Source organism: Triplophysa rosa, linkage group LG24 (genome assembly GCF_024868665.1).
Source record: "Triplophysa rosa linkage group LG24, Trosa_1v2, whole genome shotgun sequence".
NCBI lineage: Eukaryota > Metazoa > Chordata > Actinopteri > Cypriniformes > Nemacheilidae > Triplophysa > Triplophysa rosa.
Genome location: NC_079913.1, coordinates 2,133,976 through 2,159,742, shown reverse-complemented (window position 1 = coordinate 2,159,742; position 25,767 = coordinate 2,133,976). Strand labels below are relative to the sequence as shown.

General features: G+C 36.1%; 5 protein-coding genes and 2 long non-coding RNA genes across 19 annotated transcripts; 1 reads left to right on the top strand and 6 right to left on the bottom strand.

Moving 5' to 3' along the window:
- Positions 1 to 9: 9 nt before the first annotated feature.
- Positions 10 to 1,194, bottom strand: lyrm5a (LYR motif containing 5a). 2 transcript variants are annotated; one of them, XM_057323745.1, is made up of 3 exons: positions 1,106 to 1,194; positions 882 to 947; positions 11 to 558 (listed from the first exon to the last, which is right to left on the bottom strand). In XM_057323745.1, the coding sequence occupies exons 2-3, from the start codon at positions 924 to 926 to the stop codon at positions 346 to 348; spliced, it is 258 nt and encodes an 85-aa protein (XP_057179728.1). In that variant the 5' UTR covers positions 927 to 947; positions 1,106 to 1,194; the 3' UTR covers positions 11 to 345. The 2 variants fall into 2 exon arrangements, with proteins under 2 accessions (XP_057179729.1, XP_057179728.1); XM_057323746.1 differs by lacking the exon at positions 1,106 to 1,194 and having other exon boundaries at positions 10 to 558; positions 882 to 1,099.
- A 28-nt stretch (positions 1,195 to 1,222) lies between these two features.
- On the bottom strand, positions 1,223 to 4,679 carry usp18 (ubiquitin specific peptidase 18). 6 transcript variants are annotated; one of them, XM_057323742.1, is made up of 10 exons: positions 4,406 to 4,679; positions 4,179 to 4,272; positions 3,905 to 4,071; positions 3,713 to 3,792; positions 3,500 to 3,634; positions 3,232 to 3,327; positions 2,904 to 3,050; positions 2,657 to 2,788; positions 2,523 to 2,557; positions 1,225 to 1,665 (listed from the first exon to the last, which is right to left on the bottom strand). In XM_057323742.1, the coding sequence occupies exons 1-10, from the start codon at positions 4,482 to 4,484 to the stop codon at positions 1,608 to 1,610; spliced, it is 1,023 nt and encodes a 340-aa protein (XP_057179725.1). In that variant the 5' UTR covers positions 4,485 to 4,679; the 3' UTR covers positions 1,225 to 1,607. The 6 variants fall into 6 exon arrangements, with proteins under 6 accessions (XP_057179720.1, XP_057179725.1, XP_057179723.1 ...); XM_057323743.1 differs by having other exon boundaries at positions 1,324 to 1,665; positions 3,920 to 4,056; XM_057323737.1 differs by lacking the exon at positions 2,523 to 2,557 and having other exon boundaries at positions 1,223 to 1,665.
- Positions 4,680 to 5,213: 534 nt separating this feature from the next.
- On the bottom strand, positions 5,214 to 7,105 carry pex26 (peroxisomal biogenesis factor 26). The gene is made up of 5 exons (XM_057324325.1): positions 6,741 to 7,105; positions 6,277 to 6,423; positions 5,860 to 6,170; positions 5,594 to 5,740; positions 5,214 to 5,509 (listed from the first exon to the last, which is right to left on the bottom strand). Exons 1-5 carry the CDS (start codon positions 6,941 to 6,943, stop codon positions 5,406 to 5,408), a joined length of 912 nt encoding a protein of 303 aa, XP_057180308.1. The 5' UTR covers positions 6,944 to 7,105; the 3' UTR covers positions 5,214 to 5,405.
- A 157-nt stretch (positions 7,106 to 7,262) lies between these two features.
- rhno1 (RAD9-HUS1-RAD1 interacting nuclear orphan 1) lies at positions 7,263 to 8,926 on the bottom strand. Of its 4 annotated transcripts, none has more exons than XM_057324321.1 (3): positions 8,615 to 8,926; positions 8,329 to 8,539; positions 7,263 to 8,241 (listed from the first exon to the last, which is right to left on the bottom strand). In XM_057324321.1, exons 2-3 carry the CDS (start codon positions 8,521 to 8,523, stop codon positions 7,492 to 7,494), a joined length of 945 nt encoding a protein of 314 aa, XP_057180304.1. In that variant the 5' UTR covers positions 8,524 to 8,539; positions 8,615 to 8,926; the 3' UTR covers positions 7,263 to 7,491. The 4 variants fall into 4 exon arrangements, with proteins under 4 accessions (XP_057180304.1, XP_057180303.1, XP_057180305.1 ...); XM_057324320.1 differs by having other exon boundaries at positions 8,782 to 8,926; XM_057324322.1 differs by having other exon boundaries at positions 8,338 to 8,539; positions 8,782 to 8,926.
- A 62-nt stretch (positions 8,927 to 8,988) lies between these two features.
- Positions 8,989 to 12,852, top strand: LOC130548063 (uncharacterized). The gene is made up of 3 exons (XR_008961970.1): positions 8,989 to 9,198; positions 11,809 to 12,264; positions 12,392 to 12,852. It is a non-coding gene; the product is annotated as an uncharacterized LOC130548063 (long non-coding RNA).
- A 577-nt stretch (positions 12,853 to 13,429) lies between these two features.
- LOC130548064 (uncharacterized) lies at positions 13,430 to 15,820 on the bottom strand. The gene is made up of 3 exons (XR_008961971.1): positions 14,670 to 15,820; positions 13,823 to 13,873; positions 13,430 to 13,543 (listed from the first exon to the last, which is right to left on the bottom strand). It is a non-coding gene; the product is annotated as an uncharacterized LOC130548064 (long non-coding RNA).
- Positions 15,821 to 17,723: 1,903 nt separating this feature from the next.
- tnnt2e (troponin T2e, cardiac) lies at positions 17,724 to 25,743 on the bottom strand. Of its 4 annotated transcripts, none has more exons than XM_057324518.1 (14): positions 22,865 to 25,637; positions 22,671 to 22,691; positions 22,543 to 22,563; positions 22,236 to 22,253; positions 21,588 to 21,614; positions 21,463 to 21,484; positions 21,319 to 21,376; positions 21,107 to 21,223; positions 20,872 to 20,949; positions 20,664 to 20,777; positions 20,132 to 20,244; positions 19,947 to 20,037; positions 19,436 to 19,476; positions 17,724 to 17,898 (listed from the first exon to the last, which is right to left on the bottom strand). In XM_057324518.1, exons 1-14 carry the CDS (start codon positions 22,932 to 22,934, stop codon positions 17,853 to 17,855), a joined length of 837 nt encoding a protein of 278 aa, XP_057180501.1. In that variant the 5' UTR covers positions 22,935 to 25,637; the 3' UTR covers positions 17,724 to 17,852. The 4 variants fall into 4 exon arrangements, with proteins under 4 accessions (XP_057180501.1, XP_057180502.1, XP_057180499.1 ...); XM_057324519.1 differs by lacking the exon at positions 19,436 to 19,476 and adding an exon at positions 19,154 to 19,191 and having other exon boundaries at positions 22,865 to 25,635; XM_057324516.1 differs by lacking the exon at positions 19,436 to 19,476 and having other exon boundaries at positions 22,865 to 25,743.
- Positions 25,744 to 25,767: the final 24 nt, after the last annotated feature.

Genomic DNA, 25,767 nt, shown 5'->3' with positions numbered 1-25,767 from the left:
AATAGACATAACACACGCTAATCCCATAACTGTCTATTGTTTGGACTCACAGATTACAGGCAGTTCAGGAAAGCTGGATCTGGCACAGGAGCTGGAAAAAACGTTTGGAAAAACCAACCTTGTTTTCTGTGATGTAGAGTTATCTGCTCAGACTCCAAAAATATATACATGAACATAAGAAACTGTCTCTTAAATCAGTGGTAGTGAAAATAATCATGTTGTTAACTTGTAATATGTTATACATCACATTAAATACAGACATATAAATATGTACAACCACTGAAAACTATTTTGAAGTAGCACATATTTCATTCTGGCACATGCAACAGAGAATCTCATGAGAGATCAGTGCTCCGGTTCATAATAGCGTTTCTTCAGTGTTCTGTATTTCCTGAGGTAATACATCGCCTCAAGTTCTTTGATCACAAACTCTCCACGGTCGACCAGATTTTTAATTTTCACAGGATCCGTGACATCTTTGTTCTTCATGAAAGCCGCTTTAAGACGCTCCCTGAAGTATGTTGAGCCTTTTGGATAGTCCCGGCCAAGATACAGAAGCTTTGGAAGAGTAGGAGAAAATAAATTAGTCAAGCAATAGATATTAATCATATTAGTCTTGTTAGTGAGTTCACTTGTAAATCTCTTTGATTTTTACTGTCCTTGTTATGTTTCTCTTTGCTCTTTTTAGTTAATCATTTTATGTAGAGCACTCTGAATGACCTCTGCGCATGAAATATAAATAAACTTGCCTTGCTCTCATGCAGTGTTGTATCTAATAAAGGGTTACGTGAATTGCCACTGGATAATTATTGAAATATCGACATATAGGAATATTGTAAGATAAAAGAAAGCATATGAAACTGACAAAAGATAATCCTTACATTCTTGTACAATCTGATCACCTCTCCTCTCAGTGGATTGGTCATTTTACAGTATTTCTCCTGATCCTGAGATGAATCCAGGCCCCAAACAAAACATCACGTTACAATTCTTGTAAATTCATACGGTCATAAATTGACAAAATTATGCTTGCTAAAGATAAAACACAATCTTCAAATCTTTCTTTAATAAACATGTACTCTATTACAGCAATGTCATTGCTCACCTAACGTTACAAGCCAAGTTCATAACAGAAGCGCTCGCTCAAGACATGGCGGGGGAAATGCCATGGTACGGAGGTTTTTCAAAATAAAAGTCAATCTGCTTAATAGATTTTCAAACTTGAAACTTCACATTAGGCAGTGTGTGCACTGTTTCCACGCGAATAAAATATGTGTAATTTCAGATCAAAGGCAACATGTTTCAAAACATTGATTCTTTTTATTAAAATATATCCAAAAATGATGCAAAGCTCTAATGTAATTCAAAACTACGTTTTATATGATCACCCTGAATAAATATACAATACATAGGCCATATTAAATCATTTACCCCAGTATTGTAATAGATTCCTATATGAAACCTCCCTTTAAATACAGAAAACATAACTATACATTTTACATATTATTATATATTAATAACTTTGGTCCTATTATTGAAATATTCTATGCATTTAACCATATTATGAGTTATATCATGTGAACTGAAGCCTGCCGAGTTTCTCTCAGTTATCCAGATGCACTCTCGCTCATCTTTCTGTACAGAAGCAAGTAGGCCGTCTTTCTTCTAAAACAAAATTAAAATAAAAAAGGTTAAAATTAAAACCTACAAGAGCCTACCTAATATAATTAGAATATATTATATATTTAAATATAGTATGTATTTAAAAGGTATTCTTCTCTTTATAATTCAATTCAATTTTATTTATATAGCGCTTTTCACAATGTGCATTGTTCCAAAGCAGCTTTACAGGAGCAAATAAGAAAAACACAGAAAGGTAAAACACAGCACAGTGCATGGTGTTTATAGACCAAGCAAGATCATTCTAATAAATAATATCTAATAAATAAATGAATAAATAAATGCAGTCTCCCGGTGAGCAAGCCAACACTGCACTGCTGTGGCGGGGAACCCAAACTTCAATGATGAAAAAATGGAGAAAAAAAAACCTCGGGAGAAACCAGGCTCAGCCGGGAGGGCCAGATCTCCTCTGATGTGTCATAGATGCACTCAGTGACCCCGACCAAAGCCACCGAGCAACGTCCACGAAGAACAGGGAGAGCCCACCAGCCGCGACCCAGGAAGCCCCACCCGCCGAAACCGTGCAGGTCCAACCCGGTCCCATTCCGAGATCAACAACAGACAACAGAGGAACAACCAGGGAAAAGTAGTAATGGCATAATTAACTTTATTCCTCTGTTGTCCGACATCGACCACAAAACAAGACCAAACCAGACCAGACCCACACAGTCCCAACAAATGAAACGCCCCAAACCACAACCAACAAGCCCCCCCACTCCCTACAAACACCCACCCAGCAACCTCCAATCAAAGTCACTGAGTGCAGCTATATATAGTGTTATTATAGTGTTTATAGTGCCAAGATGAAAAAGTAAACAAAGTTTCACTGTCGTTAAATGTACCCTTCATACGTGTCCTGCACTTCTTTCCAGGTGGCCTATACAAATGAATACATAAATAAAACAAAACGTTTTTTGTATTTCTATCTTGAATTAAATGATCATCCTTGTGTTTTTCAAAATAAAATTGGTCTTACTTGTCGAACAGTGCTGTCATCAGCATAGCACCAATTCTGATCCTGAGTGGGCCGGATGTAAGCAGTGTAATGACCACATAAGGCAGTTCCTATATGCACTATGACCGCATAGAGACTGTAATACCCTTTAGCCTGAAGAAAAAGTAAAGTATACACATAAAACAAGTCTAGCCTTATAGTTATGATGCTATGACTGATAAAGTTCTGTAACATGATATATATATATAGAGAGAGAGACTAAAAGTACATTTTCTGATTGTCCATCATTACAAATGTTCATATTTAGTGTTTCAAGGAAGGTGACTCTGTTGTGGAGTTTCCTGGTAATTCCATCATTTCTGAATCTCTTGAGGTGGATACACAGCACTGAAGGCAGCGACACAAGTTTCAGTTGCTGCATGGAAAAAAATAAACAACAGTAACATATCCAAACAATTATAGGGTTAAAATAAGGTAAATGTCTAAAACACTTGCGTTGAGCATGTGCTCAAAATGACTTGAATTTACCTTATTGCCAAGTTAAAATGAATAAAAATTCAATTTACAACAGCGATATAAAAAAGTAAAGCACACACATGAGTGAAGGGCCTTTTCATCATGCACCTGTCACAGTAACACTCCTCACCACACCTCAGAGTTTGCTGCTGGGCAAAGGACTGGACACAGCTCTCCTGAACAACATAAAAAGTTATATTAATGAGGTCATTTTGATGTAGGATGTGTTCGATGTGTGTGTGTTTTAAAGTCATTGACGTCATAAGCAAGCAAATAGTCATTGCTCTACATTGATACATAATGACTGGAACATTTTTTTGGAACACACTTCATTAATGACATGCTTACCAGGGTGTTGTACCCCTCACGAATCGCCAAAGGGAGGCTGTATAGAGAATTGGGCGTTTTTTGAATGTGTGAGCATTCTTTACACATCACTTGCGTCTCCACCTTTATCTCATAGAGTTTCCGGATTTCCTCAGCCTGTCAAAGCAAATATGTATATGCTGTTTAAAGAATTGTATGTATTGCAATGTGTGCTTTAACACTAATGAAACCCACCAAGTCTTTATCAGTCATCTGTTTCTGGGTGAGATTGAGTATACTGTGGAATATTTCATCTGCATCATGTTCAGTAAATCCTACAGGACAATTAAAAACACACAGAAGAGGAAGCATTACAATTAGTGCATAATAATCACATCTATGTATGAATGTATGTAATGCTTTAACATGTCAAAGAGGCTGAATTACGTGTCAGATGCATACGGTGTATGGAGTGACGGTGGAGACAGTCAAGGAAGTCTCTGTGTGGAGAATGATGGTTTGTGTCTTTCATAGCACACAGAGCATTCTTCAACTGCATGGGCACATTATTCAGCTCAGCCTCTTCTGGTGGATGATATCTTAAAAAAACAAGGCTGGACCATCTTGTTAAACTATTTAGTATCCTATTCTGATCCTATTACAGTTTACAATTGTGCTGTGTTGTGTTATTCATAGAGAAAGAACAATAATGAAGTTTTACTTGTTCAGTAATTCCAGCAGTTCTGGGGTGGCGGAGAAAGACTGAAGCAAAGCATTAATACAGCAGGTCAGGCCATAGTTGGAAAGGCCTCTCACTTCAGAAAAAAAACAGATCATTTTATTATTTGCAACAATGTTTATTGTATAATATCGTATATTGTAGCATATCTAGACAATATATGTACAACCTGTATAGGCGTAAGCATTATAAAGAATCATTTGACCTACCATAAACTCTGTGATAGTCCAATGAATAGTTACAGCGCATATAATAATACGATGCCATTTTAATCCAGGACAGCCCCATCCACAGACAAAATCTTCAGTGTTCTTTTTTCAGTAGAAACACCATTAGATTTAGCTGTGTGCAATAGAAACCGATCAATTTATATATATATAAAACAGCCCGAGTCAAGTCTGTTACAATGCTCCTGTCACTATGTAACTTGGCAGCGATCTGTGAAGATTACAAACATGCAACGAAACTGTTACATTTACTTTCACTTTCGATTCATGCGCATGTTTCTGTCACCAATAACACGAAACTTATCTTTGACTGCACGCACCCTGCTGGAAAAACAATAGAAACTATTTAAGAAATTCAAATGGATTTAATGTCTACAATGGGACTTGCAGCCTGTTGGTTTTAACGGGATCTGTGTTTCTCTACTGGTAATGTGTTGGGTTCTATTGATGGGATGTTATCAGATTGTTCAGTATTTGCAATGATAACCATTGGGAATTGCATTGTTATTTTCAGGAATTACAAACCTTTAAAATACACTTCATATTATGTTATGTTTCACTACATATCTCTTTGTTGATATGGTATTTAGAATAGATACAATCCCATACAGCTTGAGTCATATTCACATTTGTCATGTACTGGTGAGCTGATATACTGAACGTTTTTGTTTATAACATTATTACAATTATTACAGTTATTGGAAAGTGTTGCATATAAATGTACAGTTCAAAATCACGCTGTGATGGCAACCCCCCCTAAATCATACACAAAACAACAGTTATATTTACATTTTATTTCATATTAAATAAAATTTCCTTTCACAATTTCTCATCTCCTAGACATTGTATATCTTAAATAGGTTATTAGATTAGTCTAATGCAGAAATGCACCATGGGAAAGTGATGACTATGGCCAAACCTAATGTATTTATTAAAAATCGAGCACACTGTTTCACAGTGAGGTCCTTGACACAGAAAGAATTTAATTCCTTGTATTGCCTTTGTAGTACGGTCCAAACATGGTATTCCACACCTGTTGCAGGAGTCCGTGCAAATGAAGCAGCCAAGGGAATGCTGAGGGAAGAGCTGAGAGCGGAGATAAGATATTTAATAATGTGAAAACTGCATAAAGTGAGTGCATAAAAAACCTGATGTCCTCAGCCTTCTTACCGGGGTCCATACGGATAAGAAGCAGATACAGCAACATTACAGCCAGAAAAACTCTTCGTAGAGAGATGGATCTGACTCTCACACTGGCTAATGAGAGACCTCTGAGCAACAACCTCATGATGGGATTGAGCCTCTTGCTTGAATTATCTGTCAATCACACAAATGTACACACGATAACTCCATTTGTGATATGCCAGAATATTGTAATCAACCCATATTACGTTTATGTTTGCAAAATAATTTTACTCAAAAGCAAATAAAGAGACCTTTACGTGAAGCAGCTACAGCTACAGATTGAGGATCTGGGTTGGACAATGACGCATTTTTCTCTTTTTGAAGGTCTACCAAACTACGCGCAGCTTGCCTCTGTTCCTCAGTGAACGCAACCTGTCCCACATCACTCTCCAGCAGCTCCAGAGCTTCGGCCGTAAGGCCCATCGGTAACAGTATGTGAAGAATATACAGTTCAGACATTGTGCTGAACCCTGATTGGCTCATGTTACTGGAGCAGCGCAACCAATCATTAACTGCATCCTTCATCACTGCCCATTCACCTACTTTCACATACAGCAGAATGCTGGAAAAGACAATTTACCAACCATTAGTCAATTTCCATGCCAAGTGATATTCAGTTGCATATTATTTATGGGTTTAAGTGTGTCCATTGAAAAAATCCCTCGTACCACATCTGGATAATCTTGGCAGGAATTTTCGTAGTTTCTCCATATTGCTGTAAAACCCATGACAAAACTCCACGCCACTGATTGAGCTCAGCCAACGCCTGAATCCCCACTATAGTCAAAGCAGCTTTCAGTTCTCCATGCTTGAAGCTGTGAGGACAAACATTTATTGTTAATGAACACATCATAAAAATCTTCCTTTTAACATGAATATGAAACGTTGAATTAAAGTAAAACTAACATGTAAATATCAAAACTACAAAATGTACAGGATGCAAATACTGTAATATAATTAGACCAAACCATAATTTCATGTGGTATGTTGGTATACTGAATTTTCTCATATTTTTGCGAAAACTGACATGTGCCATGTGTTAGGTTTAGTATGCTCAACGGATTAATCATAAATTAGCCTGCATGTCTGTATTTTATCTAACTAGACGAAGTCTGCATTCAGTCTGACCCACCAACTCTCCTCCTGCTCTGCAGAAGCCAAACTCTCTAGACCTTTCTCACACGTGTCCAGGGCAGCCTGAAAGTCTTTCTTCACCATTAAATATTCAATGGCAGTGTCCACAGTAACCACTGCTGGACTTGCAGGTGGACTGATCAGCCGAACCGAGCCCGACCCGCGGCCGCCAGTTAAAGACACGGACGAACTGCTCCTCATTACTATTAAATATTATTCCATTTTAAACCCAATTGTTACAATAAAAATGTTTACAACATAAGTTTCTGATGATGCGAACAAATTTAAATACTACATGTACATAAGATTAATTCAGTAAACAAATACACGCTGCAAGTTTCGCAGCTGCGGCTCCGCAAAGGACGCTTGGGAAGATACCCGCCAAGTTAAAAGTCATTAAACGGTTGGCGCTTGACAAGATAAAAGTCACCTAGTTTAGTCACAGATATGTACGTATATTTCACATTTAAGTACATAATTTATGTTTAGTGCAATACAAAGGCACAACAGCAGTGTTTTTATTAAATAAAATCTGCAACCTTTCTGCAAAACATATTTCAAATATATTTCATTGTAAGATTTTCTTTTTTTTTGTTCATAAGGATAAATGATGTCCCAAAGGGATCAGTGTAGCCCAAATAAAAACATGACACCCATCACCTAATCTCACTCAATTTATCACATAATTTTTGAACAGAAAAGACCGTGAAACAAATCATAAATGATTACATTATCTACTAACTAAAGTCTTAGATCCATTCATTAGCAACTTCTGTATCAGTGACAAGGAGCTTTCCCCTGTCCATCAATACTTTCATTAACCCTTTCCTCCTTCTCCATGTTACCCTCAGCCCATAGTCTTTCTCAGGTGTGTCCTCCACCAGGACACTTGTATTCTCAGTTCGTGGAGGGGTCTTTGCCTGGTTTGGGGGAAACAGGAGATGTGAAACACTGGCTGAAGATGCACTGGAACAATGTGGCATTTCCGGTGTCTCTACCTCCAGAGGTGCAGGAACTGAGATTGTGTTTGGTGTTTGGCCTTCTTTTGACACTGGGGTGTGAACAAAACCTTCAGGAGTCCTTTTCTCATTTTCATGGTGAGGTGGGGTGCTTGGGAGCTCTGTACGCCTGGAAGCACCTGGTCTAACCACAGATTGAGCAGTACTTCTTTTCACCCCTTTACGAAGAGACGGTGTCCGTTTAGGAGTTTCTACAAGTTCTTTATTTAGATTGCTTGAAGAAATCTGTCTGTCTTTCTTAGCCCTTGAACACCTTACTTCTTTGAGTGGTTGTTGAATGGTTGTTTTTGTCTGAGTGTTCTTGTGCGGGTGCTGTGAAACTGCAGTGTTTGTCTCAAACGAAAGTGGGGAGTATTTGCAGACAGCTGTTGGTCTGTTGTGATGAAAAGACAATCCCATCACTGTGTTCGATTTACCTCTCGTACTTTCCCTTCCACGACTAACTGCTTTGATATCATGTGAACTAAACTGTGGAGACACCTGCAAATTGATAATACATCTCATTAACATACCTTTGCTCAACAACAACAAAAAACATTTTTAACACAAAAGTATTGTTTAGGTTACCAAGCATACGTTTACCCAAAGGGAACGTTGTGCATTAGCTCTCTGTTGTTTTTCTGATATACATGTTCTGGGGTGAATAGCACTCGGAAGCTGTGGTCCACAGTCATGCTTCGGTCCATTAATCGGAGCCTCTTCAAACAACAGCTGAGATTTGTTTGGGTTTAACAGTCTCCTTTTACTTGAAACTCGGGGCATTAGAGGACATGGTAAACTGCATAGGAGAAAAACAAGATCAGATCGAAAGCACAGTACAATGTCTATGTCCACCCATAAGACAAATGCTGACCATTTCGGGTGTTTAATATTCGTACTACATCGATTTCATCATATCTTTAAGCATACTCCGTGTTTTCGCCACTATGAACTACTATAAACTTCATCCTGCGTTCACGCGCGCATATCCTACGTTTTGCAATTCAAGGCATGAAACGAAAGCTTAGAGCCGTTACTCACGCATAGCTTTGTTTCTGATTTCATCCGTAAAGTTTTAGACTATCAACCTTTGACAGAAATTCACACAACGTCTGTTTGAAATTGCTGATGTGAATGATTTCACATAATTCAAACAGTCGCGTCTCAAACGCGAACACCAACGTGGGCGGGCTTAACGGCCCGGAAGTAGTGCGTGACGACACACGAAAGTCAAGCGAGTCACGCCCACTGAGTGACAGACTGACTCAATAATGTGGACATGTCTCGACTGACTGAATGCAGCACCGCAATCTGTAACTTACTCTGTTTAGAACGGGAGAAGTTGTTGTGCTATATATTTTATTTTAAAGACTGCAGAAAGGTGGAAAAGAAGCAAATATAGATCGCTGCAATTTGCTGAAACGTGGACGTGCGCTAGCCATTCCATGTCAGACTCAGGTAATTTATGATGCAGGGCAGGCCTTCTAACAGTTTTCATTCTTTTGGGGGCATTGATTTCCTTTTAAGGTGTGATTTTGAGTCTTCAAAGTTAAAGTGTAAATAGTCATCTTTTCATCATAGTCAGGTATTATTATATTGGAAATTAATATTCAAACACAACTTTTCGCCACACAGTTGTTCTTTGTGGAATAATAAGTGTATCCTTATTAAGGGAAAATCTGTGTTTTTTCAAGACTGGATGGACCAAGGTCCATTGTACATATTATGGACGGGGATGGAAATTTCCTTAGTTGTGATATTTTTTTGTGTAAAATATAATAATATTTGTACTCAGAAATTATATTTATCTTTGTTGAAAGCTCTTCTTGCTGGTTTGATTCAGTTGTTTAAAGTTGCATTGTGTTATTTACCTTTGATACCAAGGTAAGTTCATCTAATCATCTCTGGTGTTCATTTTACAGAGCAGAGCTGTAAAAATAAGGTTTTAAGAACATAAGTAAATACACAGAAATTCCCTTTTAAAGTAAAAAAGAGATCTCTTGTTTTCCAGAAGAGAGAGTGGTTAGAAATAGAACAAGATTTCTCTCTCTTCCACTTCTACCGAAGGTAAAAGAAGTTCAGTTTAAAATTATTAATGATATTTATCCCTCTAATGAGTTTCTCAGACATAGATTTAATATGGATTGTAATGTGTGCACCTTTTGTGATGCAGAGTTGTTTTATTTATGCAAATTCTCTCAAAAAAACTTTGGGATGACCTCTATGCTTGGTTAAGTTTTAAATATGTAATACCTGACTTTGATTTTAAAACTCTAAAATATTTGTCTTTTTGTCGGAATTGTGATGTTGAATTTTTTGGTTAATAATATTGCGATTTTGGCCAATTACTTTATTCATAAATGCAGTAACTTTAATAACCCCCCACTTTCTTACTTTTTCAGAAAGATTTAATGATATTCTTCAAATCTTTAACTCGTGCATCATAAAAAAGCCCTCAAACTATGTACTATTTTGAATGTATTTTGTGGTGATTCCCCCTTCTACTATATTGTATTTCTGTATTTATTTTTTTCTAATTTATGTTTATTTTGCTTATTTTTGTTATGCTGCTATTTGGACTTCTTGGAATGTTACTAAAATTTTTCTTGTCGTTTACTTGGTATTTTGTATCTTCTTTTCAAGGAAAAATAATAATTATGATGCAGGCAAGACACCTCGGAAGTGGGATATTTCCCACCACAAATGCGGAAGTAACGTCTGGATTGAGTAACATTAAAAGTATTTAGTAACATTAAAATGTTACAAGTATCTGTAAACAATCAAAGAGCACCGTTCCATAAATTATTTCCGAGTTGATAATAGTGTTAACTTACCCACCTACTTTCTACACCTTTATATGTTGTTTTCCCAGCATTACATTACAATACGTTATAATGTCATTTTTGATTATTGTGTGTTTGAAGAACACTGTTGCTGAGAGAAACACTCACTAATAGCAGTCCAAACTATTGTTACTCTCCCCGTCTAGGGGGTTGGAATTCAACGTAACAAAACATGTTGGAGATCTTCACTCCTGTCCCAGCCAGGAACCACAACAACAATTTTTGGAAGTCAAAAAAGTAAAGGTTTATTATAACAGCAAAAAAAGGAAACAATAACTTCAAGAGGGGATAAAGCCAAAATAACAAACTAAACAAAAGCTAGCTACCGGGAGGACCAAACTATTTATTAACCTTACAAAAAAAGAAAACAAATAAACAACAATATTTTTCCCTCACTCCCAGTATACAATATAAGTGGCATCCACCTCTCTACAGCTTCCACTGAAGTCAGTTATTTCTTGGGAAACAAAGTGCTAACAAGTAATGTTAAAATTGTCAACAAATGAGTACAAAATCAGTACATCAACTTAAAAAGGTACAACAACATCAGCAAGTTCTTTAACTCAATGTAGAATTCTCAAAAAGTTACAACATTAACGAGTCTTTTTTAAATCTGATGACAATCAACCTTGTTGGAGGGACGATAGTGAGAGCAGAGAGAAAAAGAGAAACAAAACAACAGAATACAAAGAACTGTAAAAATAAAGTACTACACCCACAGATGTAATAAAATAAATAAATCATTGGAAATACGCCCAAACCCACAGCGACATCTGTAGGACTAAAACAATAATACAGAATGACCTTTTTTAAGGATTAGAAATACTTGCATTCTTTGTGGCAACGTAAATCTGATGGCCAACAGGTATTTACAGAATTCAGCAAACAACTGTACTCCTTATGTGTTTTCTTCATTTACAGGGGGCTGTCAAAGTCATAAACAAACGTGAAAACGACCCATATCTAACTATTTTAAGTTGGTCAGACATAATGATTTTATATTTAGTTATTTAATTGCCTATGATATTATACAATTATCATTTACATGTAGTTAACGAAAAGTAGACACAATTCGCTTACTTATACTATTTATATTTTATAAATATTATTATATTATATTTTTATGAGATAATAGCCTATTTTAGTAATATTTAATATAGTAATATTTGTATTTTGAACTTGAAGAGTCATGGCCAAGTAACCTTTTTTATACCCTTTTCTCTAGCGTGGCCATGATGAACCTGTGCCCAAAGAAGTAACAATGATGGCTCTTCTGCAACAACATCCCAAATTCCCCAACATCATTCAAATGTTTGAGTGGTTTGGTTTGACTACTCAGATCATATAAGAATTGTTATGGAGTACCCTTGCCCCTGCACCGTACTGAAAACATGACTTAATAATCATGCTTTCAACAACGAAAAAATCAGGCAACACAAGCAGTGTAATACTGCCTTGACCATGGGGTTTTCCACAGCGACATTCACGCATGCAACATACTGGTCAACCCAAGCACCACAGATATCAATCTGAACAACGTGCGAGAAAGAGAAGGGACAAAAAGATCGTTGTCTTTGAATATGGAATGCCATAAAGCGTCCCTTCGGTCTACAGCGTATGGTGAAAAAGTTGCAAGATGAGCTCATCCCATCATGTGCTTATTGTCTCGAGCTGACTGATAGTGAGTCTGTCTGTCTATTTAATATTGCTTGGAGTTATCATTTTAATCTCACCTCATAAGTGACCACAAACATTAACCATGTCTTGAGAATCATACATCATAAACAGTATTACTACATGTTTTTCAGAAAAATGAAAGTCTCTCTATGAAGAAGGACATTATCAAGAACAAGGAGCCTTTGGAAGAGTCTTTGTGTCACAGTTTACAGTGTATAGATTGTCATTTAATCTTTTGTTATAATCATTGTTTTCTTCATTAGAGGTTGCTGTCAAAGTCATAAACAAACGTGAAAATGACCTGTATCTAACTATTGTAAGTTCTTTGAATATAGTGATTTTCTATTTAGTTATTTAATTGCCTGTGATATGATACAATTAGCATTAACCTGTAGTTAACAAGTAGACACAATTTGCTTACTATGCCTTAAAAGAACATGCTGTTATAGAACATTTTAATTTCCAATAATATTTAGTACGTATGGTATGTGAATTTGGACGCAGGGATAAAAATAGACTGAAGCAGACAATATAGCCTAGATTCCCACAGAGCTTTGATTGTATCTGAAAGAATAAAATTGAACGTCTATCAAAATGTAGTATTATTTTTTAGTATTTATTGTAGTAGTACACTAACATACTATTTTAGTAATATTTAGTATAATAATATATACAGTATTTATACTTTAGTGCATTATTTAACATTAATTAATAATGTATAATACTATCAATTAATTTTAGTAATTCATTATATTAATTAATATTATTATTTATAATAATTACTAATGCAGTATTTATGTTTTGTAAATATTACATTTCACAATTTAATATTTTAGTAATATTTAATATAGTAGTATTTGTTCTTTGAACTTGAAGAGTTACCCACAGCAAAGTAACCTTTTCTTATGCTATTTTCTCTAGCATGGCCATTATGAACCTGTGCCTAAAAAAGTAACAATGTTGGCTCTTCTGAAATAACCTCCCATAAGCCCCTAAATGGTTTGACTACTCAAATAGGTCCCTGCCCGGTACTGCAAACATTAATAACTAATTATGCGTTGAACAAAGAAAACATATGCATCACCATGCATCAGGAACACAGGCAGTAAAACACCTTGACCATGGGGTTTTTTACAACGACATTCATGCATAATAAATCTTTAACAAGATAGCGGTTCAGTTCTTGTGTAACATCCATGTATGAGGCTGTAATGTTGAAATAGGTCAGCTCTTTTTACCGGGCATTCTCTATTCCTCGATTCAAAAGCATCTGTTCTGGTGACCTGCAGAAAAAGACAAGATAAACAAGACAATTTGTTAGATGATATGAACCTAGACAACATGAAGATAAATCAAAACAAATGAACATTTCCAAATGGAAAAATATGCAGGCTTATTTAATATGACTTTTATCCTATTCCCTTTCAATTGTGGGCTTTGTATATTTACTATATTTTGATGGAAAACATAATGGGTCACTAATATCATTTAGACAGAAAGTTATAGTATATAACTAATGTGATCATGTTTGCTTATTCACACACTGTGGTACATCAGCTCACCTGTCTTCCGCAGCTGAGAGCATCAGTCTCTTGCATACAACTGGATCCAGGCTGGATAAAAACAAATTGTTTGTATTAACATTTACACATACAAAGCACAAGTTCAACAGATAGACATACAAAACATCAACAAGAAAATTAAGGTTAGAGTATTGCTATGAAATTAAAACAAAATGTATAGGGAAAACATTAGATAATTTTTACCTACACTGCAAAAAGTGCCATTCTTACTAAGCAGCAGTTTTGTCTTGTTTTTATTAAAAATATCTAAAACTTCTTAAATCGATATACAATTACTTGACAAGAAAAGTGACCTAAGGTATTTAGGCCCGATTTCACAGACAAGGTTTAAGACTAGTCCCAGACTAAAATGAATATTGAGTGGTCTTAACTGAAAATTTTTAAATATATCAGTTTAATAAAAGCAACTTAAATAGCCTAATTTAACTAAGACATAATGAAACCGGGCCTTAGTTTTGTTTTATGTAAAATTATATAAGAATTATAAGTTTATGGTAAAAAATCTGCCAAGGGGTGAGATTTGTTGTCACTTAGCAAGAATGTCATTTTTTACAATGTAACTTTACCTACAGGTGTAATAATCATCTATAACCAAAAACGTTCATAAAAACGTCTCAGAAAAAAAACTTTTATCTTGAGAACACAAATTACTGTATTATATGTACTAACGTTAACGTTACTCCTTAGCTAACCATAGCTAACATTACAGTAACGTTAGGCCTCCAGGTTTATCAGAAGAGTGCTAACAATTAGCTTTAAGACAAAAAGTGCAGCACACGACATGAAATAATAAAATAATCGTTTAAATGTGTTATAAAACGCTTACCTCATCCGGTGGTCGGCTGCTCTGACTGACATGGTGACGACGAGTATAGTGAAGCAGGCGCTAAAGGCGCGTTGTTTTCCTCACAGTTTCAAAAGTATTGGCGCTTTATATGTAGCCTACATGTCATATATTTCCATCGGAGCGGAAGAAATTTCTTCACTGTCACTCGCACGCTACTGCTCACTGCTGTTCTCAGAGATGTTTCCCGCGGTGTCTGCCTGGCTACCATAGTAATCCACTGGAGTTTGAAAACTCCCGCTCTGGCTCTGCTGCTCGCACTAATACCGCCACTCACAGCCGTTAAGACGCAAGTGCGCCAAATTTAAATTTGCAGCCTCTGATTGGATGATGGAAGTCTTACGCAACTAAAATATATATGCCCAAAAGGAGAGTTATAAATTTGATTGCAGATTAATTACAATATTGTTGTTTAAATTACAAATACTGCCGTACTGTAATATATTACAGAAATTATTACAAACTGTTAAAATACTGTATGTTGTATTAGCTATAGTGAATCGATAACCGTTGCACACGTAAATACTTTATTTTAATATTTAATATGTTAGGCAAAGTTTCAAAAACGTAATAGGATCTAGCAGTTTTACTACAGTTTACTATATTTAAATTGTCAAAATGCAAAGTTGTATGTTGTTTAGGTGAGAACAAAAATAAATGTCAAAATAAATTACATTTGTGTCTGTAGAATTACCAGTTGACCTCTAAAATACCCTAAATACACAATGACCTTAAACTGCATTTAATGACAAAGCAGTTGCAATTTTACATATATTTCTTTTACAGAAAAAATCCGTAAATTATTACTTCATTACATTTTGGTAACTGTAAAAATACTATAAATTGCTTTTAAAAAAAACTAATATTTCTGTAATTTAAAATTACAGGAAATTAACCTATGGAAGCCCGTTTCCGCCACGTGATAAAAAAAATCAGGCTCTAAAGTCATAATTATGAGATAAAAAGTCAAAATTATGAGATACAAAAATCAAAATTATGAGATAAAAGTCATAATTACGAGATAAAAAGTCATAATTATGAGATAAAAAGTCAAAATTATGAGATAAAAAGTCAAAATTATGAGATAAAGTCAAAATTATGAGATAAAAAATCGAAATTATGAGATACAAAAATCAAAATTATGAGATAAAAAATCGAAATTATGAGATAAAAAGTCATAATTATGAGATAAAAAGTCATAATTATGAGATAAAAAAAAATCGAAATTATGAGATAAAAAAGTCATAATTATGACATAAATAGCCATTGTTAATAATAATAATAATAATACATTTATTTTATATAGCGCCATTAAGTTTCTTTCTCAAAGCGCTGCACAACATATAATAAAACAATACATCACACATTAATAAAACAAATCAGAGCAATACATCACACATTAATAAAACAGCACAATAAAATACAAAACAAAACAAAAGATCCAGTCAAGTAAAAGCAATCCTGAAATAAAATGTTTTAAGAAGAGATTTGAAAGTGGCTAGTGAGTTTGCCTCCCTGATGTTTATCGGGAGAGTTCCAGATTTTAGGAGCATAAGCAGAAAATGCTCTATCACCCATGGAGCGGATAGTCCAGATTGCTGAAAAGATCATTGGTGCTTTCTTTCCCACTCTTGTAAAGTGCAATCATTACAGACTTGATACACCCTGGACACAACATATTTGAACTGTTGCCCTCTGGCCGGTGCTTCAGAAGGAGTACTAGAGTATCTGGACATATTGCTTTTAATAAATTTGAATATTCGCAAATTTCCAATCTATTTTACATACAGTATATTACTTCTGTACAACTGTCTATTTACAGTTGTATTTTATTTATATTTTTATATATTTTGTACTCTGTTTTATTATTATGTGTCTGCTGATGCATTTGGATGTCTGCACTGGAAGCTTAAAAAAATACTGAAAACTGAAAACAAATAACTAAAATATATATATAACCAATCGCAATTGGTTTGTAAAACCACTGAGTTGCATTTACACTATTCTAACCAGCGGATGTCACCAGCGTGCGGTGTCCTGGCTGCACTGCGCATGTGCACATTAAGTCATAATTTTGACTTTTTATCTCATAACTATGACTTTTCATCTCATAATTATGATTTTTTATCTCATAATTTTGACTTTTTATCTCATAATTATGACTTTTAATCTCATAATTTCGATTTTGTATCTCATAATTATGATTTATTAGAGCCTGATTTTTTTTATCACGTGGCGGAATTGGGCTTCCATACTCCACCCCTAAACCACTGCCAAGCCTTTTCTGTTGATGATTTGTGTGCATTTATACATATTACACTTTGCAGTATTGTTTGCATGAGTGCATTTCAACGCCCTCCAGTGGTGGTTTGAGTAAATAGCATTGCTGGGTTCTCCTGTGGTAGTTTGTGTGTATTGCATTGCATTGCCCGCCAGTGGCGGTCAGACGCGTCAATATCTTGAGTGATTATTACTCTTCTGGGGGGAAAAAATCCTGGACTATTCTTGAAGCAATGATTGTCATCTAATATTGTTCATAATTCATTTAACATTTACTCTTTTGGCAGATGATTTTGTCCAACTTCTATTCAAACATTTTATGAATATGTGCATTCCCTCAAACCCGGTAACTCTCAACAGTGGGACCACGGCCCACAAGGGGGCCCCAGCTGACTTCCAAGGGGGCCTCAAAATGACCAATATTGTAAAATTAGACAAAATTACAGAAGCATTGAAATACATAAACTAAATATTTCTTATTATTTGGCCATTTTTATAGGTACTTAACGTTTTTCCAGTTTAGCTCTTAAATATTTTATTGGGTAGAAATTGAGGTTTTGTGAGTGGGAGGGGGCCTTTGAATATTGTTGAATACAATGGGGGGCCTTGGAGTCAAAAATGTTGAGAACCCCTGCAAACCCATGGCCTTGGTATTGCTGATGGCATGTGATGTGCAAAAATACCAATATGTTCAAAATAAAATGTTACTTTATGGATATCTGTTTGATCAATACCTCAAAAAAAGTCAACATGACAAACGCAAAGAAATGTCACTTTACTGTTTCTACACTTGCAGTCAAACAGTTTCATAATGACCACAACTATCTATGTTGCAACGGTGACAAAATCTTCTGGATTTCTTGAGCACTTCCATGTCCTGCTCGTTTACCTCAGCCTCCCACCAACCTTGCCCTTTCCACGACCTTTGGCACTGCAAAGAAAATACAATTTATTTAGTCTATGTTGAACACTAATGATTAATACATCACATAAACTGTGAAAAGTATTAAATGCTGATGATTACTTCAAAACAAAAAAACATTTTCTTCTCGTATTCAGGTTTTGGAAGTGAAATCGCAACATATGACTGTTAGCAGAGTGGCGGAACACAGGATTAGAGGAATAAAATATTTAAATAAATACACATGCAAACATACAAGACCTGTCAAATGTTTGGGGTCAACAGAGTTCATGTTTTTCATGATGTGAAGGTTACACTTAAATGCTTGACATTTGTTTTGTATACAAATATATATTAATGTATGCATTTCTTTACAAATACATTCAATAATTATTATACATTTTAAAATGGCTATGTTCTATCAGATAAAAAGTAAATGAAAAATAGCCAACAAGTAGCCTACCTACGACAAATAAGAACTAGGAATACATTTTATATTAAATATCATATACAAAATTAAATGACATATACATCCATCAGAGTTTGATCATTTTTTAGGACTATGCACTCTTTTTCTCGAAGTGCATAATTATACATATAAAAAAGGTGGGTCCCATCCTTTTGACAGGTCGCATACATGCAAACACAACAGTTTTAGGTGCTGGATGGTTTGCACGCAACTCAGACAAAAGCCTGCGATCCGTTTTATCTTAATGTAGTTCTTACCCTTTTACTGGCACTACAGATTCCATCACCAGAGGCGCGATATTTAATTTTAACTAACAGTTTCATTGGAGACTTTCTTATCAACCTTAAAAAAATATACTAATTGTTAATATTTATAAAAACACATCTATATGCAAGTAAAATCGTAGCAAATTATAATTCGTTGCCTTATGGTTCACTTTGTAGTCTTGTGGATTACGTTCAGGTATGTGTAAATCTCAGTTACTGTAAACATTACGGTAGAAACCGAAGGAGCCACTTAAACTGGTCCAATTAGGATCGAGGTCAAAGATCCTAAAACGTTCCCCTTTTGTTGCTGAGACCGAGCCGGACCACATGCTGAGCTCACTCCACTCAAGACCTCACGGTTTCATCGGGACATGGTTCTGAGAAGAGCAGGGGTCTGTCAAGGACACCAAACCCAAAACTTTTAATGCAATCACGATTCATCTTGGTCTGCTCGACAGGACAACCAAACTTTGCTCCTCTGCTTTCTTCCTCCGAACCTAAAGCCCTTTGAAACCAGGGGAAAGTGACCAGTGTGGCTCGGCGTACTTACCTCTGGTGATCTTGGACTCTAGCGAGTAGCTGAGTGATCTGTAAGGGACAGACACGGAAGCCTTGCTAAGCACAGAGGACAACACTGAACCAACAGGATGGAAACCTGAGGATGCGCAGATGTCCCGTGCCTGATCGGACCCACAAGCACATCACCTGCCATCACCTGCCTTGCGGAGGCAATCGATTGAGAGCCCAGACCCGTGACGCGTCTGACCGACAACCGTTACTGACAGCAGGCTACACAACAGTGAGGTTTACGCTCTTACAACCAGTTACTTACAACTTTTGCTGTTCATTGATTCGGCTCTGGAGAACATTCACCTGGAAGCAAGTCACAGTTTTAGACAGGCACGCCATGGATGCCTGTGATCACAGCTCCAAAAATGGGAACTACTAAACTGGCTTTGACTTTTTTTTTTAAGTCAACATGAAATCCTGTTTTATTCTGAGGTTTAAAGGGGTTATTTATTTATAAAGTTGCAGGATCGGATTTTACCTGAACTGATCAGATTGTGAAAAGTGTGTCTTTATATGACTCGTGGTTGGAGGGAAGGATTAAAAAACAATTATGAATAATTACATTTTGATGGCATTTTTATGTAGATTTCCTTTAAAGCTCTATGAATGTGTAAATGCTATACAAATAAAAGTGACTCGTCGCAAAAAGAACATGAATGATTTTCCTTTTTTTTAAAATACACATTCATTTAAATTTGTGTTCATCTTAAATCGTTCAACTACCACAAAATGTTCACATCATTTTATAACCATAAAAAAATGAAAATTCTTACGTCATATTTCTGTTTCTTTAGTTTCTCGCCGAGGTCGAACTTCTCAGCCTCCAGCTGCATCATCCATTGCCAGAACTCACTGGCCTTTTCTCTGCGAAGACCAATCAGAAGCTTCGTCATTATAGAAATGTCCAGGCAAAAAAGAAATCCGAATAGATCAAATTTGTGTGTGCGAGCCGGTTTACTTCAGTTTATCTTCAGACAGATGATCGACGTTAAGTGGCTTCCTCCTCTCCGCCAAGATCTTCTTCTTCTTCTCTCTCTCCGTCTGTTTCTTTGCCCCTTTGCGGCCCTCTCCCTGCAGGAATACACAAAAGCAGATTCGGACTAATTTTTGCCTGCAGATGTTGTAACCACACCATAATGCGTCCAAAAACCACCTTTACCATTCATGTGAATTTGAAGGTAGCCATATAACGTTTTTGCAAGTACTTATTATCATTATCTAATGTAATCAATTTTTAAAATCCATCTAATATTAAATTTCAGGACTAAGGCCCGGTTTCACAGCTTAGCTTAAGCCTGGACTATGCTTGAAGTCACTTTTATAAAAATATCACTGGTGTGCATCTCGAGACAAAACAATGGCACTGACATATTTGTTTTCAGTTAAGAGAGCTCAAACTTTCACTTTAGTCTGGGACTAGTCTTAAGCCTTGTCTGTGAAACCGGGCATAAATGTTTCTCTGATTTTCTCTGAAATCTCCTCATTCAGACCTTCTGCTGGATTCCTCCGTACTGGTGCGTCATGTTGGTAAGAGCTTTCTTCTTCTTGACATCGTCATCCAGTTTCTTTCTCTGTTCCTCGAGCTCTCTTCGCTCCTTTTCCTCCTGCAGAGATGCACTACAGTATTAGTTTCTCATTGCATTCCACTTCCCATGGCATTATGGAAGTGTCCTGAGGGCTGAAGGAAGCGTCACTCACAGCGAGACGAGCTTGTCTTTCCTTCTCTTTCTCGGTACGGATTCTCTGCTGCTCTGCCCTCTCCCCACGACGCTTCTCCTGCACGAAGTCCACAAAGAAAACTATTACAGAAGAAGCTTAATGTAGTCGCACTTATTTTGTTTGGCACAAAATGCCTATTAAAACCCTTTAATATTAGATATCTGATCCACAACCTGACCAAATATGTGTGAGGTTGAATGTACGCAGCACTCACGATTCTGTTGACCAGAGCGATCAGTTCCTCTTCGTCGTTCTTTCGCTGGATGAAATGAGCTTCAATGAGAGACTGCAGCTCAGTTAAATCCTTCTCCTGACGCTTTCTGTGGATGTCCTGTTATACACATGCGCGCGCGAGCACTTACATTTACTCTGAAGTGTACACAGAAAGTGATGTATAATACGTGAAACAAAGCTCATTTTACTCACATCAAAGTCCACCTTGTCTCCCTCGGGTATCTTTGGAGCGGTGATGTTGGGCATGAACCTGTAAAAGTGTAGTTTGTGAATGAAAACACAGCCTTTTGTATGAATACGTGAATTTAAGAAAGCAAAGAAGATTATAGAACACACTTTGGCTTCGGTTTTAGCTCATCTGGGGAGAAAAACACAGGAAATCCATCAGCACAGACGTACCGAGGTCAGCACACGTCACATATTACTTTGACAATTAATCATATATCGTGTGTATAATTTACCTGCGGTCTCCTCCTCAGCAGGGGCTTCTGTCATTTCACAGTAGAGGAAGGAATGAAAGTTACATGAACAAAAATAATATTTTAAGCACATTAACATTCACTTAAACAAAGGTAAGCTGAAAACAGGAATAATCCCATTTAAGCTTTTCTATTTTACACATCAAACTGTTTTCATGTTAGCAAAAATAATTAAGCCTGTAGAAAATGCACAGCTGAATGTGACGACCCAATGTTCTGACAGACCGTATCCTTGCACATGCGATGAAAGCAAGCTCATATATGAATCATGTCATGCAAACTTCACGCACATGGATCCCTCATACTTCGCAAAGAGACACCATCCCGTTGCAATAAATGTTTACATCTACATCATGAAATGATCACATTTTATGCATTGAGCGAGAGAAAATGATGCATGTCATATACCAAATCAGATTTCATAGAAATAAATGCATTGAACTGAATGGATGGTGATGGCCACCATTGCCATTCAAACAATTACACAAAGCATAAAATAACCAGATGCTTTTCCTGCACATCTCACCACAAATCAGCAAAAAAATGTGTCCAAAATGAGTTGCACACTAAAAGTTCAGAATAATAATCCATATGTACATATTCGTTTATTTAAGCTATAAAGAGCTTTACCTTCAGGTTCAGGCACTTCTGTACAAATATGAAATAATTAATAGTTAAAACTATGAAGATTTACATACGTGAATTTCCTTTTTTTTTAAAAAGGACTCAAATTGCTGAAATGGCTAATATTGTTAGTTTGTAAATGTTTTGGTGAATTTTGTATATTGCTCAAATTGAGTGTTGATCTGATAGTTTGAAAATGAACTATCAATCAACTTCTGTAACAATGATATAAAAACAAACAGTTAATAAACAAAACACTAAATGTTATAATAAATAAAGTAATCACAAAAATAAAGAATTGGGGAAATGTTACCTTCCACCTCAGGGGCTGGTTCTAATAAGAAAATATATAAAACATAAAATATTTACTTCATTTTTTTCTTAGACATTATTTTAATCAAAAGAACAGGTTCACATCATAAGAGAAGGTGGATGATTTACCTTCCTCTGGGGGAGGCTGCACTAAAAAAAAACAATTAAAATGGAGGACGATTGTTAAATATCAAAATCATGCGAAATGTATTTGTAGTAATATACGACTTAATAGATAAAAACCTAAAAAGTGAATAAAATATGGGTGCATAAAGTAATGAATACATGAATTTAATAAATCTTAACAAATCCTAAAGCTTTACCTTCAACTTCTGATGGAGAGGAAATGGAACGAACATATGACGGAATTAAGCAAGAAATAAATATTAGCATATATGGACGAGTAAATTAATAAACTCTTGTTTACATGCATGTCAAACGTTTGGATGTGAAAGACACTTGTCCACAGTAAAAGAAGAAACTGGGCTTTCCAATCAACTATTCAATTATTAACCTAATACATTATTTTCTAATAGAAAAACGATGTATGAATTCATCATACAACTTAAAGTTAATTTAGAATTAAAAGGCATGCAGGAAAAGGCTCAATAAACGTGTTTTACCTTCTTCTTCAGCCTCCTCCACTACAGTGTGAACATAACAACGATTAGTAGCCAATACATTTAACAGCAAAAGGAATCTGAGATCAGTCTTTACATTATCAAGATGCTGAATCAAGTCAACAGTGTTCATTCTGTGTGCACATATCATCAGTCAGAACATTGAGATCCACCCAACAGCTTGTAAATGAGGAATATTTCATTGTATAAACTAGATGAGCTACAAGAAGTGGTTTTTTGTTACGTTATCTTACTATAATTATGATTGAAATCTTTTAGACATCATGAATCCCTAAAGTAAAGAAATCCATCCAGGCAAGCAGCTCATTGGACAGCACACAAGAGGGGGATTGACGGCGACATCTGAGTGGAAGTGGATCTGAGCATTACTCCACATAACTCGTTTAATTCAATTCCACAGTCATTCTGAACATGCACGTAACAAAAGCAATTCGTGTGTCTATGTGGTCTCATGCACTCCTGACATAATTAAGATTAGTGCATGATATGACGAATGGTACTCTGGCTTACCTTCCCTACACAAGCACACGATGAAGGGAGAAAAATAAAAGAGAAAGACAGGAAGATGAACAGATGACTTTGAGTTGGTTATAAAATATACCAGATGATTTATGAATGGCATTAGATTAGCTGGAGGACTTGGGTGAAGTTTGGAATAGCATACTAAAATACAATCCTTCATTCTGCATGCACAGATTAGATATGACTCGCTACAAAAAAAATACATTGCGTGTGACCCAACCTTCCCTTTCCAGTGTGACGAAAGAAACTAAGGTTATAATAACTGCTTATGATAAGAATTAGACGTATATTGACACAAACATGAATTAAAAATGAAAAGCAATGTCAAGTCACATGCTACCTGATTTTGTCATGCGATGATAATGTAGTGTAATACTTCTGAAGTAAATAGCAGGCAGTGCACAGCATTTATTAAGTAGTATATTTCATTCTGAACACATCCCTAAAAAGACTACAATGTTTGAGATGCAATGAGATCATACTTACTGCACTTCTTCCTCCACGACTTCCTCTGTGTCGGACATAACTATTTGATATCTGATAAAAGCAAATCCGTCCTGGTTATACAATGACTTTGATCAATTCCAAGTACATCATATTCAAAGCTATAAATATGGGCTCTATACATCTTCATGAGATCTAAGTGTATATTCAAACTTCTGACCCGTAACTTCCCTTTTATGAACCATGTTTCTACATTGTGTTTATTAAACAAGAACTGGCGACCACTAAAAACAGATTCATATTCATAAGAGGCAGAGACGTTCTCAAGGCAGAATGCCGCACGTCCACCAGGACACATACTGTCACATTATAAACATGTGATGAATGAGTGGAGGTGGCTATTTTTGCCGATAATAAAGAAATGTTTGGAACAGGTGTTACATGCTCTTCCAAACAATGCACTTGGCTGATCTCATCGAGCCTGCCACTCATTCACCATGTAAATCAACAACACATGTGCCCTTGTCATCTATTTTTGAAACGTGCATTGTTTGTGCCGCTTATTGTTCCTACAGACTTCAAAGATTAAAGCTGCGATTAAACGTGCAACATATTTGATTTTACTACACGATTGCGTTTCAAAATTCATACTGGAAAAAAAGAAACTCAACATTTTCTACTTGCTTTATTTGCGTTTTTTATTAATGCATTATTTGTGGCAACAGCCCTTTGTGTTCACAAAACTTTAACTGAGATTTAGCTGCAAAAAGTTTGGAGAGAGCAGCCAATTTTTAGTGTTTAGACATGTTAAAACAAGTTTGTCAGGTTCTCAAATGTAGAACAACAGAAACATTACACAGCCAACATTTTGACATCCAGAATATGGCCATAAATAATCTAATAAACTTCACCTGTTGCTACTGTCAGGACACCTTGACTCCACCCACTAACCTTAGGTCCACTTGGTCAAAAGTTATGGCACAAATGGCCAATAAAAGTGAACTTGGTTCTAAGAAAAGGTCTCGTTTTGGTATTTGTTTCTAATGTCACCAAAGGTTAATCTCAAAAGGTTATTCACTTTATTTGCTTATCGTTGGCTTTTCACCTTTCAGCAGCTAAGGCATGTTGGGGGTCTTCAACCTATTTCATGCAAAAGTACTCAAACTAATGACTCGTAACAGAGAGATCAACTCGGATAAAGATTCATTTGATAAGGAGAGCACACATGCAACAACAAGAAATCTGAGCGCGGTGTCTCTGACCCCATCTCTCCAAATCCACAGACTCTTTACAGCAGATTAACAGTCTCACTTTGGAGTTTTAGTTTAATAACCAAGAGCCAGTTTTACTCCGGTTGGAATATCACAAGCTGTCGGTGGCAGGACTGTTAGAGTTGAGACTCCCTGTATTAGGCAGCATCAAGTGAAAAACCCAAAGCATGTGAACCATCAGTCCGTCTGGCGAAGAGCGTTGCATCGCCGAATGACACCTTACACGGAATTATCACAAAGTCTGAATTGTATCCAAAGAGCATGCAAATCATAGATTTTAGTAACCAAGAGAATAAAGGAACTCATTACGGGTGAGGAGGTTTAACAGCCTCCCTTACCTGAGATCTG